The sequence below is a fragment of the Equus asinus genome, chromosome 1 (assembly GCF_041296235.1).
Source record: "Equus asinus isolate D_3611 breed Donkey chromosome 1, EquAss-T2T_v2, whole genome shotgun sequence".
Classification (NCBI taxonomy): domain Eukaryota; kingdom Metazoa; phylum Chordata; class Mammalia; order Perissodactyla; family Equidae; genus Equus; species Equus asinus.
This window is the reverse complement of record NC_091790.1, coordinates 121,933,496-121,950,670: the sequence shown is the minus strand read 5'-3', so window position 1 is coordinate 121,950,670 and position 17,175 is coordinate 121,933,496. Positions and strand designations below refer to the sequence as shown.

Here is a 17,175-nt window from a genome sequence, read left to right as displayed (position 1 = left end):
AATATTCACTGAAAGTGAGTTTTCACTCGAGTCAATTTCGCTTCAGGTCACATATTAGGGGGGAACTGTTTTCTTAGATCTCTATTTTATAGCTAAAGTTCATGGTGTTAAAAGAACAACCAGGCTGGGGGCTGGAAAGAATAAACCGTAAAAAGCTAATAAAGGTCCTATAAAGAAAACCAATTGTAATAAAATTTAAATTTATGACATTTTAATGCTACAGTCAATTTTGGTTTAAAAAATTAAAATTATTAAAGTTGTAAAGCCTGTAGGAGAAAAATAAAAGAAAAAATGTGAGTTCCTTCTTACAATAGAAGGAGTAGAAAGGAATTCCACCAACTGATATGATGTCACACAACATCTATTTCACATTTATTCTCCCAAGGGTTCTAAGATTTAATTTGCTCTGTGAGTAAAGGCAAAAAAAGTTCTATTTTCAAAAAGATAATACTCTAAGTATAACCTGTGATGTGAGACTCAGTGAAAACTATTTTTCTCTCCTGCATAATCAATAAAAATAGAGACCAAAGCTTAGTTTTGCCCTTTCATCATCATCAGTGGAAATAAACTAATGTATAATTAGAAAATCTGGTACCTGATTTAAACAATAACAAAACTTAGTGAAACTCTTTTATGACTTGGTCCTATAATGTGAAAAACAGTTAAAATAGGATATCTGGATTAAATAATATGAGAAAGAAATAATACAAAATATAAATAACCTTTTATGGAGATTTATAACAACTCTTAAAAGATAAAGGAATAGAGAATAGGAAAATTGAGAGTTCTGAGTTCTAATTCTGGGCATGTGACCAACTCTGTACAATGAAAACAGTGGGCACCTTTTCCTTCAATTATCTCTCATGTAAATGAATGAGCAGAATGTTTAATCTACTGATACTGTACTAAAACCACCCCTTTCCTTCTCCAAATGCTTAGCTGGGGTCACCAAGGTCATCTCTCTGCAAGCCCAGACAAGCACTGTCCTTCTTAGGGCAATCGGTGCATTTCTGGCAGTGGGGTCTAAAACTAGTCTTGCTGCCTTAGGTCCGGTTTGCTGTACCAGTGTTACCCCTGAGAACACAAGTGCACATGAGAGTGCTGGTTTTGTTTTCTTCCATACACTCTATTCTCCCAATTTGTATAAATGGGATTCTCCAGTGGTTTATAATCTGGTACTCTATTTCCTATCTAAAAATAGATTACTAAGAGTCCATATGCCTGGGTTCTGACCACCACCTATTTCTTATAAATCTCTCTTCCAAGTCTCTGTAGTCAACTCCAACTTTCACTCTCATACCTCCAGTCCAGATTAGAATTCTTCCTTGGGTAGACTAACAGTTTTGAGTTAAAATCACAGGGCTGCTTTTTACTCACTTTCACCTTAAGCAGTGCCAGTGGATGATGGATGTAATGAAATAGTGGGAAAGTTAGTTTAGAGCAGATAGTCCTAAATATGAATACAGAAACACAGTGTCAGCATAGACATTTTGTCTCCAAATAAGAATGGCCTTTAAAAGAGGAAATTATTTTTTTTAAATACACAAAAAGATGTTCAAGTCAATATCAACAGTGATTAATCATGTTGATAGTATTTATCCTTGATATGATATGATGAGAGTGATAATTTATCTCTGTAGTCTTGCTCCCAAAAACCTATAACTCTAGCCAAATCAAAAGAGAAACCATCAGACAAGTCCTAGTTGAAGAACATTCTACAAAATACCTGACCAGTATTTCTCAAAACTGTCGAGATCGTCACATTTAAGGAAAATCTGAGAAACTGTCTTCTTAGTCAAGAAGAGCCTAAGAAGAAGTGACAGCTAAATTTAATGTGGTATCCTAGAACCAAAAGTGGGTGTTAGGTGAAAACTAAGAAAGTCTGAATAAAATATGGGCTTTACTTAATGAAAATGTATCAGTATTGATTCATTAATTGTAATAAAACGTACCATACTAATGTCAGATGTTAATAAGGGAAATTGAGTGCTGGGTTTATGGGAACTATCTGTACTATCTTAGCATTTTTCTGTAAATTTGTTCTAAAAGCAGCTAAACTATTCTAAAAAGGTAAAGTTTTTCAAAATAAGACACAACAGGGAAGAGTTCTGTAGGTCTATTATAAAAGTAAATTACCATCTGTAGACCTATAAGGAGCAATACTTACATGACTATTAGAAAGTAGTCTTTCACAGTTATTTTTCTTGGCTACAACTTAGCTTTCAAATGCATTTTTAAAAGCAAGGATTAGAAATGGCCAAGCTGAAATTGCAAAAGTGCATTTAATGAGAGACAGTGAAAAAAGTCCAATAAAGGCAAAGATGCCATGTAAATAATGATCACTGAGAAAGTAATGAAATTAATGTCATCAAAATATCACTCATAAGTTTTCCAGCTTAAAATAGTTGCAAATATGTCAATATCAGACTTGAATGTGATATAAAAATTCTGAAACATAAATTTAAGAACGTTAAACACATGGAAATATATACATTGAGCTTTATAGAAAATGACAGCCAGATTTTTTAAATACACGTTTAATAGTGTCCTAGAGGATAGAGTTGAAAGTTAACTTTTGTAAACTAGATTCAGAACATATCATGCATAAAGAGAATGAAGAGAATCTAAAATTTTTCAGATTAAAAAGTGACTCAGCCTATTCTATTCTATTCTAGTCTAGCCTGCTGTGAGTTGTCAGAGAAAGTCACAGTGGGAATACATGTCAGTTCTTGTTACTCCGCCAGGTTGGGATTAGGAAATCATATTTTGGAACAATGGTCTAAAGGTCAGATATAAGGGCTCACTTACTTTGTGGCTTCCTTTCCTAGTGCTGCATTAGGAAAATAAAATACTTAAGTCCAAATACTTAATGCTTCAAGAAGAAAAGAAAGCTCAGACTGAATTCATTCAGTAATATAACTGAAACTTACAGCTATCATGTATTTGTTTAAGGACATGCAGGGGAATTCTGTTAAGCATTTAAATTCCATTATCTCCTTTCAAGGTTGCAATAGCCCTATGTGGAAGATTCTAGTATTCATGCCACTTTTTAGAAAGATTAAGGAACTTACTCAGGGTCTATTATCAATGAATGGGGAAGCTAGGGTTAGAATCCAGGTATTTCTGACTCTTATGGCTGTTAGTAAAAACTACTCTATTAGAATAATTATTTGATGTAACCTACTGGTTAATTTAGAGAAATAAGTTAGTTAAAAGATTTAATTATCTTTTACCAAAGCAACTAATTTCTCTGTCATTTAATAGATAAAATTTCCTTGTTGCTTAGGAAACATGAAAGAACTATAATATTTAATTCACCTTGAAGGGAAACGTACAGATTTTTTTCTTTCAAATATTTTTGAGTTGTTGATTCTACAGGAGATAGATCAACGGTTCTAAACCAAAATATTAGTAAGTCAAGATCTCTAAGTCCTCTCCCCATATAACCAGAGAAGCCCATGGGGAGACATTAAAACTATAACGATGTTCTTTAATCCTCAAAATGGAGGAAAGCCTATTGATCCATCAATTCTAAAAGAGAAATTACAACATATCATGACTTAAAATCCTGCAGACCAATAAAATTTCTAGTATGGTAACCTCTTCCGGTTCCTCATAGATCATATATATATACAGTTAAAGGATACTCAGTGACTTTAGATAAACCTATTTTATTGTTGAACAGATAAGCACAATTGCAACATTTACTGAATATTTGATGTGTATCAGGTGCTAAACTGGACATATTTATTTAATACCAAGTATGTATTGAATGCCTACTAAGTTTCAGGTGCTGTTATAGGTGCACTACAGATTTAGCAATGAGCTAAACAAAACCCCTATCCTTATCGTGATTTTATTTCTCATTTAATCAACAAAATAACTTATGAGATGGACACTATATTAGTACCATTATTTCTCTCCCTTTTACAAGTGAGGAAAGAGGATTAGAGTTTTTCCCAAAGCCACAATGTCATTACAACATAGAGATGTACATAAACCAAGTATTACAGTACGTTCTGTGAAATAAAACAGTATATTTTCAAGGCCTAATATAACCCATACCATCTTTAGGGAAGACGTTAGGCTTTTCTTATCCCAATAGGAGGATATACCATTCATAAGTTATTTTTTTGTCACGGGAATTGTGCATGAAGACTAACATCAAATTTCCAATGAATGAGAAGAGGATATTTGGGATTTATGAGATGAATTTTGCTTTTGTATTTATGTACATTGTATTGTTTTATTTTACTATTTATCATTTTGAAGGAAAGCCTACAAATCAAACCATCTTCTATAAAGGAAAACGTTCCTGTTTTAACTATACTGTTTCTCAAGGTCCTATGGATAATATAATAAATCCAGCCAGGAACATCATCTATATAGGTCTATCCAGACAAATGGTGCCAGGTCTTCCTAAAGCTTTTTAAATGGATGACATTTAGAGAAAAGTAGAGGTTGTCATAGGCGTCTGCTAAAAAATCTCAGAAAACTCAAGTGATAATGTCAGCAGAGGGTTCTTGTGTCCCTTAATGGTGCCATTGTAAAAGTTTAACTGTGATTCCTGCTTTAACCTTATTAGCATAAGAGCTTTAAACACAAGACCATAGAATGATTAACAGTCAAATTCTTATTTAAAAAAATAGTGAATTATAAATGCAAGTCCTGTGGTTCTGTTTATGCTACTGTAACAGACAACCTCTAAGATAGACCTTCATTCTGGGCTGGCCCCGTGGCCGAGTGGTTAAGTTCACACACTCCGCAGCAGGCGGCCCAGTGTTTCGTTGTTTCGAATCTTGGGCGCGGACATGGCACTGCTCATCAAGCCACGCTGAGGCGGCGTCCCACATGCCACAACTAGAAGGACCCACATCGAAGAATATACAACTATGTACCGGGGGGCTTTGGGGAGAAAAAGGAAAAAATAAAATCTTTAAAAAAAAAAAAAAAGATAGACCTTCATTCTGGTATTCCTTCTCTTCTGAAATCCTCTCCCATTGAGTCACTGGACCTAGAGATATGCTTCTAATGAATAGAATATGGCAAAAGGAACAGGATATCATTTCCATGGTTAGGTTACAAATACACCATGACTACTTCCATCTCTTTCTCTATCTCTTTGCCACTGCTGGCTTGCTCTAGAGAAGCCAGATGTCATGTGAGCTGCCCATGCAGAGACCCACATGGAAGAAAAGTATCTCCAGCAACCAGCTAGCAAGAACCTGAGACCTGGCAACAGAGAAGTGACTGAGTTTGGAAGTAGATTCTCCCCAAGTTGAACCTTGAGATAACAAGATCTTAGATAGATGAAAACTATTTGCATTTTACAAATCTTTCTTTACAGAAAGTCAGGGTCAGCAAACACCTTTCCTTCTTTACAGAAAACTCAAGATGCAAAGCCTTGGGAATACAAATATAAACATCTCTAATTTAATAACCTGAAACATAGTTAATGAACTCAGGGTTATCCTTTTGAAATTGTAAGCTTCACTAGGTGACTTCATAACAATCAATATAAATTTTTCCAATAGAACTTAGTGACCAAAATCATTAAATTGATTTAATGATTTTCAATATTTTATTTCTACTTTGTCAAAGCATGCAAGCAAGCTACACTTCTGTACTTTACTGAGATCATTTTTGCAATTCCAGTTCCCTTGAGTTTTTAGGTAGGTTTGCAATTCCCAAGGCATTGATTAGAGAAAATTTTAATAACTATACAATGTGCTGTATTTGGTGAGCAAGAAAGGATAAATATACCTGTTTATCTCTTCATTAGAGAGGAATGCCAAACTTAGAAGCCCTTTAGGTCATGCTTCCTAATTGCTGTGTAGTGTTTCCACAAATCCCTCAAGCTGCATCTACATTTTGAAAAATTGCCTATGGTAATTTCTAGGGAATATATACATGCAGCAGGAAAATTACTTCTATGAAAAAAGTGTAAACATTACTAAAAGAAATGTTTGGAGCATGCTTTTTTTCAACTTGCAATGTTATCATAAAAATATGTAGAAACCAAACGCATGTATAAGGGATTTCAGATAAAAAGCAAGGATCCAAATTCTCCCAAATATGTGAACACATCTGACATTTACTAAAACTAGAACTAGGACTCTGGGTGAGCATCTCAGAAAAAAATGTAAATTTCTTTTGTGCAATTGACAATCTTTCACAGAATATAGCTAAAATCCTGAAATAATCTACCCGTGAGAAGAGGTTATCTATTTTTACTCTCTAGAATAGCAAAAGCAGTGATTCTTAATTATTTTACTCTCCTTCAACATTGGATTGGAGAGATGGGACAGTGTTAGGATTGCAAAGCGTTAAGGTCTTTCCAGCAGAAAGAATCTTCACACTAGAACACCCCTCCCCCACAACTCTTTCACCTCCTGTGGTCAGAACAAACCAATGATTGGCCTCAAAAATTACTCATGCCCAAATTTAATTAAATCAGAATATGGAGAATTTATGCCCCCAAGCATTGTCTAAAACAGTAGAGAAAGCAGTCAGTAATTAATGAAATCTAACTGTTGAGTGTGATAACAAATGAGATATACAGCTTAACAGAGAGATCAGAAAAAGAGACAATCAACAGAGCCTCGCTTAAACCACTGTCATCCCAGAGTGAGGATGCACACACCCATGGCTGCACCCTCCAAAGAGTGAAAGAAAACACTTCACACTAAAGAGAAATAGCCCTCACAAAACAGCCTAGTCCAGCCACAAAACTAGTGAAAACATAAACAACAAAAAAATGCCCCAGAGTGGGGAGAGGGGAATCAGTACCCAGAGTTGCTACAATATGTTACCTAAAATGTGAGGTTTTCAACAAAAAATGTGACATATTAAAAGAAACAGAAAAATTTGACTCACATTCATAAAATAAGCAGGCAACAAAAACTCCCTGGGAAAGGGAGCAGATGTCAGCTTCAAAGTCTCTGTTAAAAATATGTTCAAAGAACTAAGGAAACCATGCTTAAAGAAGTAGAGGAGGATATGATAACAATGACGGAAATTGATATTTTATAATATCAATATAATATCAATAAAGAAACAGAAGGTATAGAGAGGAATCAAAAGGATATTTGGAGTTGAAAAGTACAGTAAACAAAATGTAGGAGGGCTCAACTGTAGTTTGAACTGGCAGAAGAAAGAATAAGTGAACTTGAAGGTAGGTCAATAGAGACTGTGCAATCCAGAGCAGAGATATAAAATAGAATTTTAAAAAAAGAACAGAGCCTCAGAAATGTGAGACACCTTTAAGAATACCAATATACATATAATGGGAGTATCAGGAGGCAGGGAGAAAGAAAAAACATTCAAAGAAATAATGTCTTAAATTTTCCAAATTTACTGAAAAACTTTTATCTAAACATGCAAGAATGAACTCCAAGCAAGAAAAATACAAAAATATCCAAACTCGACCACATAATAGCAAAAATGGGGGAAGCCAAGACAAAGAGAAAAATCTTGAAAGCATCAAGAGAAAAACAACTCGTCACACATTGTTGAACCAATAGGATTAAGAAATGATCTTTTATGAGAAATAGTGGTAGCCAAAAGGCAGTTGGATGACATAAAGTGCTGAAATAAAAGCTGTCAACAAAGAATCTTATATCCAGCAGAACTATTTTTCAAAATTGAAAGAGAAATAAAGATATTCCCAGATAGATAAACAGTGAATGAGTTTATTCATGGCAGATCCACCCTACAAAAAAATAAAATAAAATACTAAAGGAAGTTCTTCAGGATGAAAGAAAGTTTCCTCAGATGGAAATTCAAATACACACACACACATACACACACACACACACACTCACACACAGTATAGGTAAGGGTAGGTTTTTAATTATGAAAAACAGTATAAATGCATATTTCTTCTTTTTCCCTACACTTGAATGATTTAAAAAGCAACTGTCTAAACCAATATGCATGTAATTATATTTGGGGGCCTCTAACACATAAAAATGCAATATGTTTGCCAACAGCACAAAGGTGGTGAGTGGGAGCAAAGTTGTATTTGGTGTATAAATGACACCAGATGGTAGCTTGAATCCACAGAGAAAAATGTAGAGAGTCAGAAATGATAAATAAGATGGTAAATATAAAGAACTCTATGAATATGTACTTACTCTTCTTTCTTTCATTAGTTTCTTTAGTAGACATAACTTGTAAAGTAATAATTGTAACAATTGCTTTTTAACATATTTAGATGTTGGGTTTCTAAAATATATAGATTTAATGTGTAACAATAATAGCACAAAAAGAAGAAAGTAGGAATGGAGCCATATAAGAGTAGCATTTGTATATCTCACTAGAATTGTTAGCATAAGTTTGAAGTGGATTCTGATAAGTTAAGATTTATATGGTAAGCTGGTAAGCACTGGAAGAACCACTAAGGAAAAAATGGTTTTTTCCTGAAGGAAATTAGCCCTGAGCTAACATCTGTTGCCAATATTCCTGGGGGTTTTTTGCTGAGGAAGATTAACCCTGGGAAATCACTTTTTTTAAATATAGTGAAAAAATTATTAAAGGAGGAATAGAGGAACAAAAATACGTGAAACATGTGGAAAGTAAAATGTAAAATGCAAGGTGTAACTCCAATTATATCAATAGTCACAATATACGTGAGAGGATTAAACAATACAATCAAAAGGTACAGACTGTAAGACCAGATTTTAAAAGGCAAGACCCAACTACATGCTGTCTACAGGAGACACATTTTGGATACAAAGATACAAACATGTTGAAAGTGAAAGAATGGAAAAAGATATATCATGTAAACAGCAATCATAAAAGGCTAGAGTATTTATGGTTAGCTGAGTATGAGTAGGTATACTCATATCAGGAAAATGTAAGCTTTGAAACAAAAAGAGCCACTAGATATGAAGAAGAACATTTTCTAATAATAAAAGAGTCGATCCATCAGGATGATATAACTGTTATAAACATATATACACCTAGCAACAGAAAGTCAAAATATGTGAAGCAAAAACTGAGTTAAAGGGAGAAACAGACAATTCAACAATAATAGCTGGAGATGTCAATATCCCATTTTTCATAATGGATAGAACGCCTAGACAGAATATCAATAGGAAATGGGACATTTAACAGCACTGTGAATAAGCTAGACCTAAGAGGCATCTATAGGACTCTCAAACCAACAACAGAAGAATACGTATTCTCAAGTACGCTTGGAATATACTTCAGGATAGATCACATACTAGGCAACAAAACAAGCCTCAATAAATTTAAAAAGAATAAAGTCACACAAAGAATGTTCTCAATTACAATGAAATGAAATTGGAAATTAACAATAGAAATAAATTTGGGAAAATAATGATATGTAGAAATTAAGCAACACAATACTAAATAACCAAGGGGTTAAAAAGAAGTCAGAAGAGAAAACAGAAAATACTTTGAGACAAATGAAAAAGATATATCAGAGCTTATGAGATGAAGCTAACATAGTGCTTAGAGGGAAATGTACAGCTATATACACCTACGTTTAAAAAAATAATCTCAAATCAATAATCTAACCTTCCACCTTAAGACCCTGGATAAAGAAGAGCAAACTGAAACCAATGCAAGCAGAAGGAAGGAAATAATAAGGATTAGAGTTGACTTTAATGGAATACAGAATAGAAAAACAAAAAAGAAAAATCAAGGAATCCAAAAGTTGGTCCTATGGAGAGAGAAAAAATAAATCAACAAATCTTTAGCTAAACTGATCAACAAAAAAGTAGAGAAGACTCTAGTTTTTAAAATCAGCATGAAAAAGGGAACATTACTACCAACCTTACAGAAATGAAAAGGATTATAAAGGAATATTATAAACAACTGCATGTCAACAAATTAGACAACTTAGATCAAAGGGACAAATTCCTAGAAAGATAAAAACTGACTCAAGAAGAAATAGACAATCTGAATATACCCATAAGAAATAAAGAGATTGAACTAGTAATAAAAAAACAATTACCCAAAAGAAAAGCCCAGGGACATATGGCTTTCATGGTAAATTTAAGAAAAGATTTAAAGAAGAACTAATACCAGTTCTTCACAAACTCTTCCAAAAAACAAAAAAGGTGGAAACACTCATTCTATGAGTCTAATATTGCCCAGATACCAAAATCAGACAAAGGTAAAAGAAGGAAAGAAAACTACATGCACACATTTTTCATAAATGTAAGGACAAATATGTTCAACAAATACTAGTAAACTATACTCAGCAACACATAAAAAGGAATATAAACCATGACTGAGTGGGAGTTATCCCATAAATGAAAGGTCAGTTTAACATTCAAAAATCAATTAACTTAATATAACATATCAATAAAGGACAAAAATCACATGATCAACTCAATAGATACAGAAAAACCATTAACAAAATCCAACGTGGTATAATACACAAGAAACTAGGAATAGAAGGAAAATTCCTCAATCTGACAAAGGACATTTACAGAAACAAATACATAATACTTAATGGCAAAAAAAAGACTGACTCCTTTCCCAGAAAGATAAAGAACAAGATAAAATGTTCACTCTTGGTATTTCTAGTCAATATTTTAATTATATGGGTAATTATAGAAGACAATTTTTCTCATCTTTGATTTCTTGAATAGATAATTGACCACTTAAGCAAAAGTAATAACAACATATTTTGAATTTTATAATAGAATTAGAAGTAAAATATATGATAACAGTAGAACTCAGGTCAGAAGAGAGAAATGGAAGTACATTGCTATACAGTTCTTATACTATATGTGAGCTGGTGTAATATTCTTGGTAGATCAACTATTTATAAAATAATAAAGAATCATAGCTAGTAATTCAAAGGTAAAGATAAAAAGGTATGCTAAAAATATTCAATTAGAGGCTGGCCCCACGGCCATTTGGTTAAAGTTCCATGCGCTCTACTTCGGCAGCCAGGATTTGTGGATTCGAATCCTGGGCGTGGACCTACTGCACTCGTCAGCCATGCTGTGGAGGCATCCCACATGCAAAAAAAAAAGACGAAGATTGGCACAGATGTTAGCTCAGAGCTACTCTTCCTCAAGCAAAAAATATATATATATATTCAATTCATCTAAAATACGGCAGGGAGAGAGGAAATAAGGAATATATATGCATATATGGTCAATTGTTTCCAACAACATGACAGGTTATTTCAGTGTGAAAATGATAGTCCTTTCAATAGATAGTTCTGGAACAACTGGATAGTCTATGTCAAAAAAAATAGGCATTAACCCTTATTTCGCAATGTATGAAAATTAACTCCAAATATGTAATTTAATCATGTATCTAAAAATGAGAGCAAAACTTATAAAACTTCTACAAAAATATTTTTGAGCTTATAGATACCGAAGGCACCCGACATCCTTTCCTTCTGCTGTCTCCATGACAGCAGTCTTTCAGTTTTCAGATGTCCATTATCTGAAACATGGAAATAGGACGGATTAATCATTACTAACTTTAATGCAAATCAGCCACTTTATTGTGGAAATCCTGAGCATTTCTGTAGCTGAGATCAATGCTCAAAATACCTGTCAATAGCCTATAAATAATGTTTATTCTCCAGAGTACTCTAAACTAAATCCCCTCGCCTTCCCTAGCACACATTTCTCACAGTCTTTTTCTAACAGTGTGATCTTCCACAAAGTTCTCATTAATCTGCCTTGGAGCAGGAGTGTTTTAAAGAAAGGATGGCCTGTTAGCAGGTTAGTGATCATTTTCTGCCCTTGGGAACCCAGAGAAGGCCAGGTTATGCATGTATGCATCGTGACCGTCACACATCAAAAAATGCTCATCAGCTTTGCCAGCCTCTTGATTATAATCCATTTGGGGGGATGTCACACTTCACTGAAAGTTACTTTATAACACATAACCTTTGCAATTTTGCCTGAAGGCTGCAAACTTTAGATGTTTTTCCACATAATGGAAAGATGAGATCTAAAATTGCTCATTTTTCATTAAAAAAATACATTTGTGAAACATAACACCATGGTATATCATCTTGTGTTTCAAGGGTATAGAGGTCACTTTCTCAAATATGTGTTTAGGCTCTGGAGAAAAAGACAAAAAACATTACATTGTAAAAACTTAGTATTTCCTTTTTTAAAAATGAAACTGTAGACTTTTTTCCAGATAAAGCAATTGCTCCATTCCAACCATTTTTTTTACTATGTGCTTAATGTTGTTTGTAGTGCTTTCAACTCAAAAATCATGGTATTAGCATTTGAGAAAAATTAGAAATGCGAAACAATTTTCTCATGGAAATACTTCAGCTGATTTTCCCAAAGAAAGTGAATGTAAATAATGAAATAGGTCTCTAGAAGAGAGAGTAAACTGAAAGGAACTGAGCGTAATGCTGATATCTCTTAAACAAAACAGCCATCATTTGACATGCAATATAACTTGGTGATTAAGAACATGGATTCTGAAGTCAAATTGCTTGGGTTCAAATCCCACCTCTGGCACTGTAGCATTTTTTGACAAGTTCTTTATTTGTCTATACATCAAAATGGAATGACATTAGTACCTACCTCATCATATTGTTATAATAATTAACTGAGTTATTGTATACAAAGTGCTTAGAACAATGCCTGGCATATAGTAAATCCTAAATAAATGTTATCATCATCATCATCACTATCATCATTAAAATTATAATTCCAGACATGGTAAGCACAATTCTGAGAAGCATCGCAAAAGAGGCAATTTCACAGAGCCGAGAAGAAAGGATTCTTTTGACTGTGGTTAGTTAACTTATTTGGTGAGAATTCTATGCCAATTTGTCCAAAGGCAAAGGTTTGACTTTCCTGTGGGTCTCTTGGCTACATTCCATGACCGTAGATTAAGACACTGACCAGCTGTATTCAATGAATTTTCCCCGTTTTAACAAGATGACTGGTGAGAAAATGTAAATTAGTTAATCCAAATTCATGAATAACTTTAGAAAACATGACTCTATAAATACATTCCTATTGATCATAGCTTAGTCATATAGTCTTAATGTATTATAAATTCTAGGATTGGAAAAATATTTAAAGATGATCTGGAGCCAAGTTATTAATTTTTGCAGGAAAAAAATAGACTCAGAGACCAAACAATGATAAACAAGATCACATGATTACTTCAAGGCAAAGCTAGAACTCTTAGCCCATGTTTTGTTTTGTTTTGTTTTTCCATTACCCCACATTCATTAAATATAGAATTTCTTTTATTATCTCTGAGGACTTCCTACTTAAAAATTCTATTTCTGTCATTATAGTTTATTATTCCATTATGAAGAACTCAGTCCCAGTAACAGAATGTGAGACTTTGAAGGCCCTGTTGGAAAGGCCTTAGAAGGCCATTTTTGTTAGAAAAATTTGAAGCCAATTTTAAGTATTAAGTGTGTAAGGTAAGGAGTGACATTACCTGACAAACTTTTAAAAGATCTCTTTGCAATAGATCCCTTTAGAATAGATGGTGGGGAGGAGCAAGGATCAATTAGGAGGTTATTGCAATAACCCAAGTGAGAGATGATTGTGGCTTGGGCCAGGAAAACAGCAATGAGAATGGCAATAGGTTCTCAAAGTCTGGATATGTTTTGATGACAGCACCAATAACATTTCCTTCTATGTTGTATGTGAAGTATGAGAGAAAACGAGAAGTCACAGAGGCAAGGGAATATAAATCTTCATTCAGGAAGTTCTAATTTTTTTTAACTAAATGTTTCTCTGCAATCTACAGCATGACTTATTTATCATCACCTCTATGAAAAGAGGTCCATCTAAATGCCCTCTTGTGAATCTGGCAGCAGCCAGAATCATACCAAGTACTGTGAAACTAAACAATGCCTCCTGACCTCAAAGGAGTTTATCATTTGGTAGATGAAACTCCCTTTAAACAAGAGGGAGATATATTTGACAGCATTATAAATATAAAATATATGAATATAAGAAACTTGATGTTAAACTAGAACCCTTCTGGACAAGTCTGCTGAAATGAGGGAACCAAGCCCACCAAAGGTCCACTTGGGGTAGAATTCATCCTACAGGAAGAGGGACAATCAAGATCTGATGGGCAGGCTAATTCTAGGCATGGTGTAGTGTTACTACTTGGCTTTGTCTCATGCTCGGCTCCCTATGGACTCTCATCTCTCCCAGGGAAGGGAGAGAGCTGTGAACAAAGAAGGAAAAGAGGCTGTTTTCCCAAAAATCCTCTAAGATATGAGAGTAAAAGCCAATACTACTCTGATAGAAACTCAGAGAATGTAGCCCAGAAAAGCAGAGAAGCACCAAGTATAGCATAGGTTTGGCATCTCAAGGGCTCCATTCATCATTGGCAGTAACCATTGGTACAGGGTGCAATGTCCTTAGAAGCTCATGTGTTCATTGTGATGATAGTTCCCTGGGTCATGTCAGTGGAACCCAGCAGAGGTGAGAAAGAGAGGGATAAAAGAGGCAGATATCACCTGTAGCTGACCTCTTCTCGAGCAATCACATGTGAGACAGAAATACTTGTACGAGCTCAGCTGCATCATTAGCAGGTAAGCAAGAGCCAGGGACATAATTTCACATGACCATCCTTGTCCAGCTTTTAAGTAATGATGATGAAATGAGTTCTTTACACTCCAGGTATTCACTGCAGCATTTGTATAATTATAATTCATAATTAGACAGTCTGTATACCCCTAAAGCTCACATATTTGCCACATCTGTTCAAGATCTCCAGAATCCAGGTAGAGAGTTTCTTCAGGGATATTAAAAAGAATAAATTCTGCAAAACAGACTATTGTTGTTTTGAAGATGGTAAACTTGAGAATTTTTTTAAACAAGCACCCTTCATGAAAGCAGTCATTTTACAAAATCAAGTAAAGGACTGAGTATCTGTAGGCCATCCGTCCTGGTGCATAGATTAAGAACCTTCTTACATATAACACTTCAACCATGCTACTCACATCCTTTTCACTCACAGAGGAAATAATACTCCTCTTTAAATACTCCTTCTTAAAAGACTTGCTTTCTTAAGTGACTCCACAAAACTCCATCATGCTGAAGAAGCCAAAATGACACTTCACGGCAGTGTGCCAATTGTACCCAAATTCAATAGTTTTCTTAATCTTGAATTACACTTTGACCTTGACTCTATACTTCCTTATGTCTAGAGAGTATTTCTTTGTTTCGTTATTCATTCAGTTGTATTTCTATCCTACTTTCTTCTCAAAAGTCTTTGAAGTGTCCTGTGCCTTTAGTTCCAGAAGATGGTGAGATTAGTCTTACTACTATTGTAGTCATTCCCACAAGAGCAATGACAGAAAGGAAAGGTTCAGTGAGGATGTCCACACTCCTACTACTCAGTGTCCTAGAAAAGAGGGTCAGTGGTTGAGGCATTTCAACAAGTGAGATACAATTGTACTCTAGCCAGTAGAGGAGATTGGAGGAGAAAAAGGGATCTGGAAGATGAGTGTGACAGAATCGGACACCAGTGGAGGCTTTCATCCAAGTAAACTCAGTAAGTTCCTTGGAAAAATGTAGCAGTTCCTTTATACAATATCAGAAGATGGTAATTTAAACAAGATACTTATTAGGTCAAAAACCCTATGAAAAATACAATGATATGGAAAATCTATTCCCACACAAGTACATATGATCTGGAAAGAAGAGCAGAGATTTTGGAACCCACCACTTGCAGTTCCATAAATCACGTGCTGAAAGTCTGACGATTAGCCATCCCATAAGTCTAAGAGATTATCAAGTTCCAAAGAGCGGCAGCATATTTTCATCTGTGTTGAGCCAGCCCTTTAAATTTCAAATCTTAATATATATTTCCATCTTCACCGCTGCCCTCCATCCACCAATACCCCGTTAAGATTTCTATGCTTAAGAAGTATGAAGACAAGCATTTGTGTGGTTGGGGGTTGGGGTAGTTGGAAGGGATGGGAAGCAAATGAAAAATGTAATTCTCCAGGACAAAACATTCCAGCAACAATTTCTCACCTTTTTCTGAAATAGTCTCCTCATCTTATCATTGACTGCTCTGCTCTTCTCTAGCAAAACAAATGACAATAGCCCCTCTCTCAAAGAGATCCAGAATTAATGTTCAGCCCAGCAGAGCACATCTCACCCCCTTCGGAGTCAGGAAGTCCAGTTTTGTGAGAGCAAGCATGTGTGTGTGTGTGTGTCTGTGTGTGTATGATGGGGAAGGAGACAGAGAGAGAGAGAGAGAGATTTACCTTCCGATGAGTGAGAACTCGCCCACCACGCCAAGGCGCCTCATGGCGCTCAGGAGGCCTCGGACGGTCATGCCTTCACAGAAGCAGACCACCACTCTGGCCTTGGGAAGCCGCTCTCGGAGCTTGCGCAGGAGTCGGTCAAAGCTCTTCTCCCCAGCATTGCTGTAGATTTTGTCTGAATGGGCGATGCAGAGGCCTTCCTGGGCAGCCAGCTCTTTGAAAGCATCCATTCCGCTCTCCCCATAATTCCCTGTCCAGAAACAATCAGCAGATGTTCAAGACAACCTGGCAGCAGCAGCACTTAACATAATGGAATAAGGACACATTAGTCACAGGGAATGGAGAGGACAGACTTGCCAAATAATTTGTAAGTAGAACTGGGACTGAAGGAAATTCTGGATGGATTAGAGAGAGTCATCAGATGATCAAATCTGTGATAATAATGAGAAACTAACTAGGGCGCCCACAGTGAAACAAGTTTTGAGAAATGAAGGACTGCTGCCCTATTTACAACTGTGATTAATAATGGTTGTCCCAGGTTTTAGCAATGTGGGAGAGATCAGCATACTGGGGTAGGAGGTCAACCAGCACAATGAGAAGGCCCGGTCATTTGAGGGCTTGCTTCAGCGGGCTGCCTGGTTAAGATGCAGAAGCTGATGGTGATGGCAAGCCCTGCAACACTTCCATCAACAGTGAGTGAGCAAAGCAGATGGAACACCTGGCCAGGCCAGGATAAGCAAACAAAGAACAGCTACAGGGCTTAGTGAAATCCACTAACCTCTGATGAAGTAATGGGATTATGGGAGATTTGGCCTTATCTTTTGATTTTTATTATAATATCATTCTTATAGTAAAATACACTTTAAAAAATAAGAACTCATAGAAATCAGTGAACTAAATCACATATCCCGTTGTGCCAGTTCCCCCCTCTCTGCTTCACTGATGACGTTAGC

General features: G+C 35.4%; 1 protein-coding gene across 4 annotated transcripts in view; it reads right to left on the bottom strand.

Moving 5' to 3' along the window:
* The window catches only part of GRM1 (glutamate metabotropic receptor 1), a 376,618-nt gene that overhangs the window by 247,039 nt on the left and 112,404 nt on the right, over positions 1–17,175 (bottom strand). For all 4 annotated transcript variants that reach the window (XM_014850649.3, XM_014850651.3, XM_044768555.2 and 1 more), the window contains exon 3: positions 16,223–16,472. In XM_014850649.3, coding sequence (XP_014706135.1) covers positions 16,223–16,472 — 250 coding nt within the window. The remainder of the gene's footprint in view (positions 1–16,222; positions 16,473–17,175) is intronic.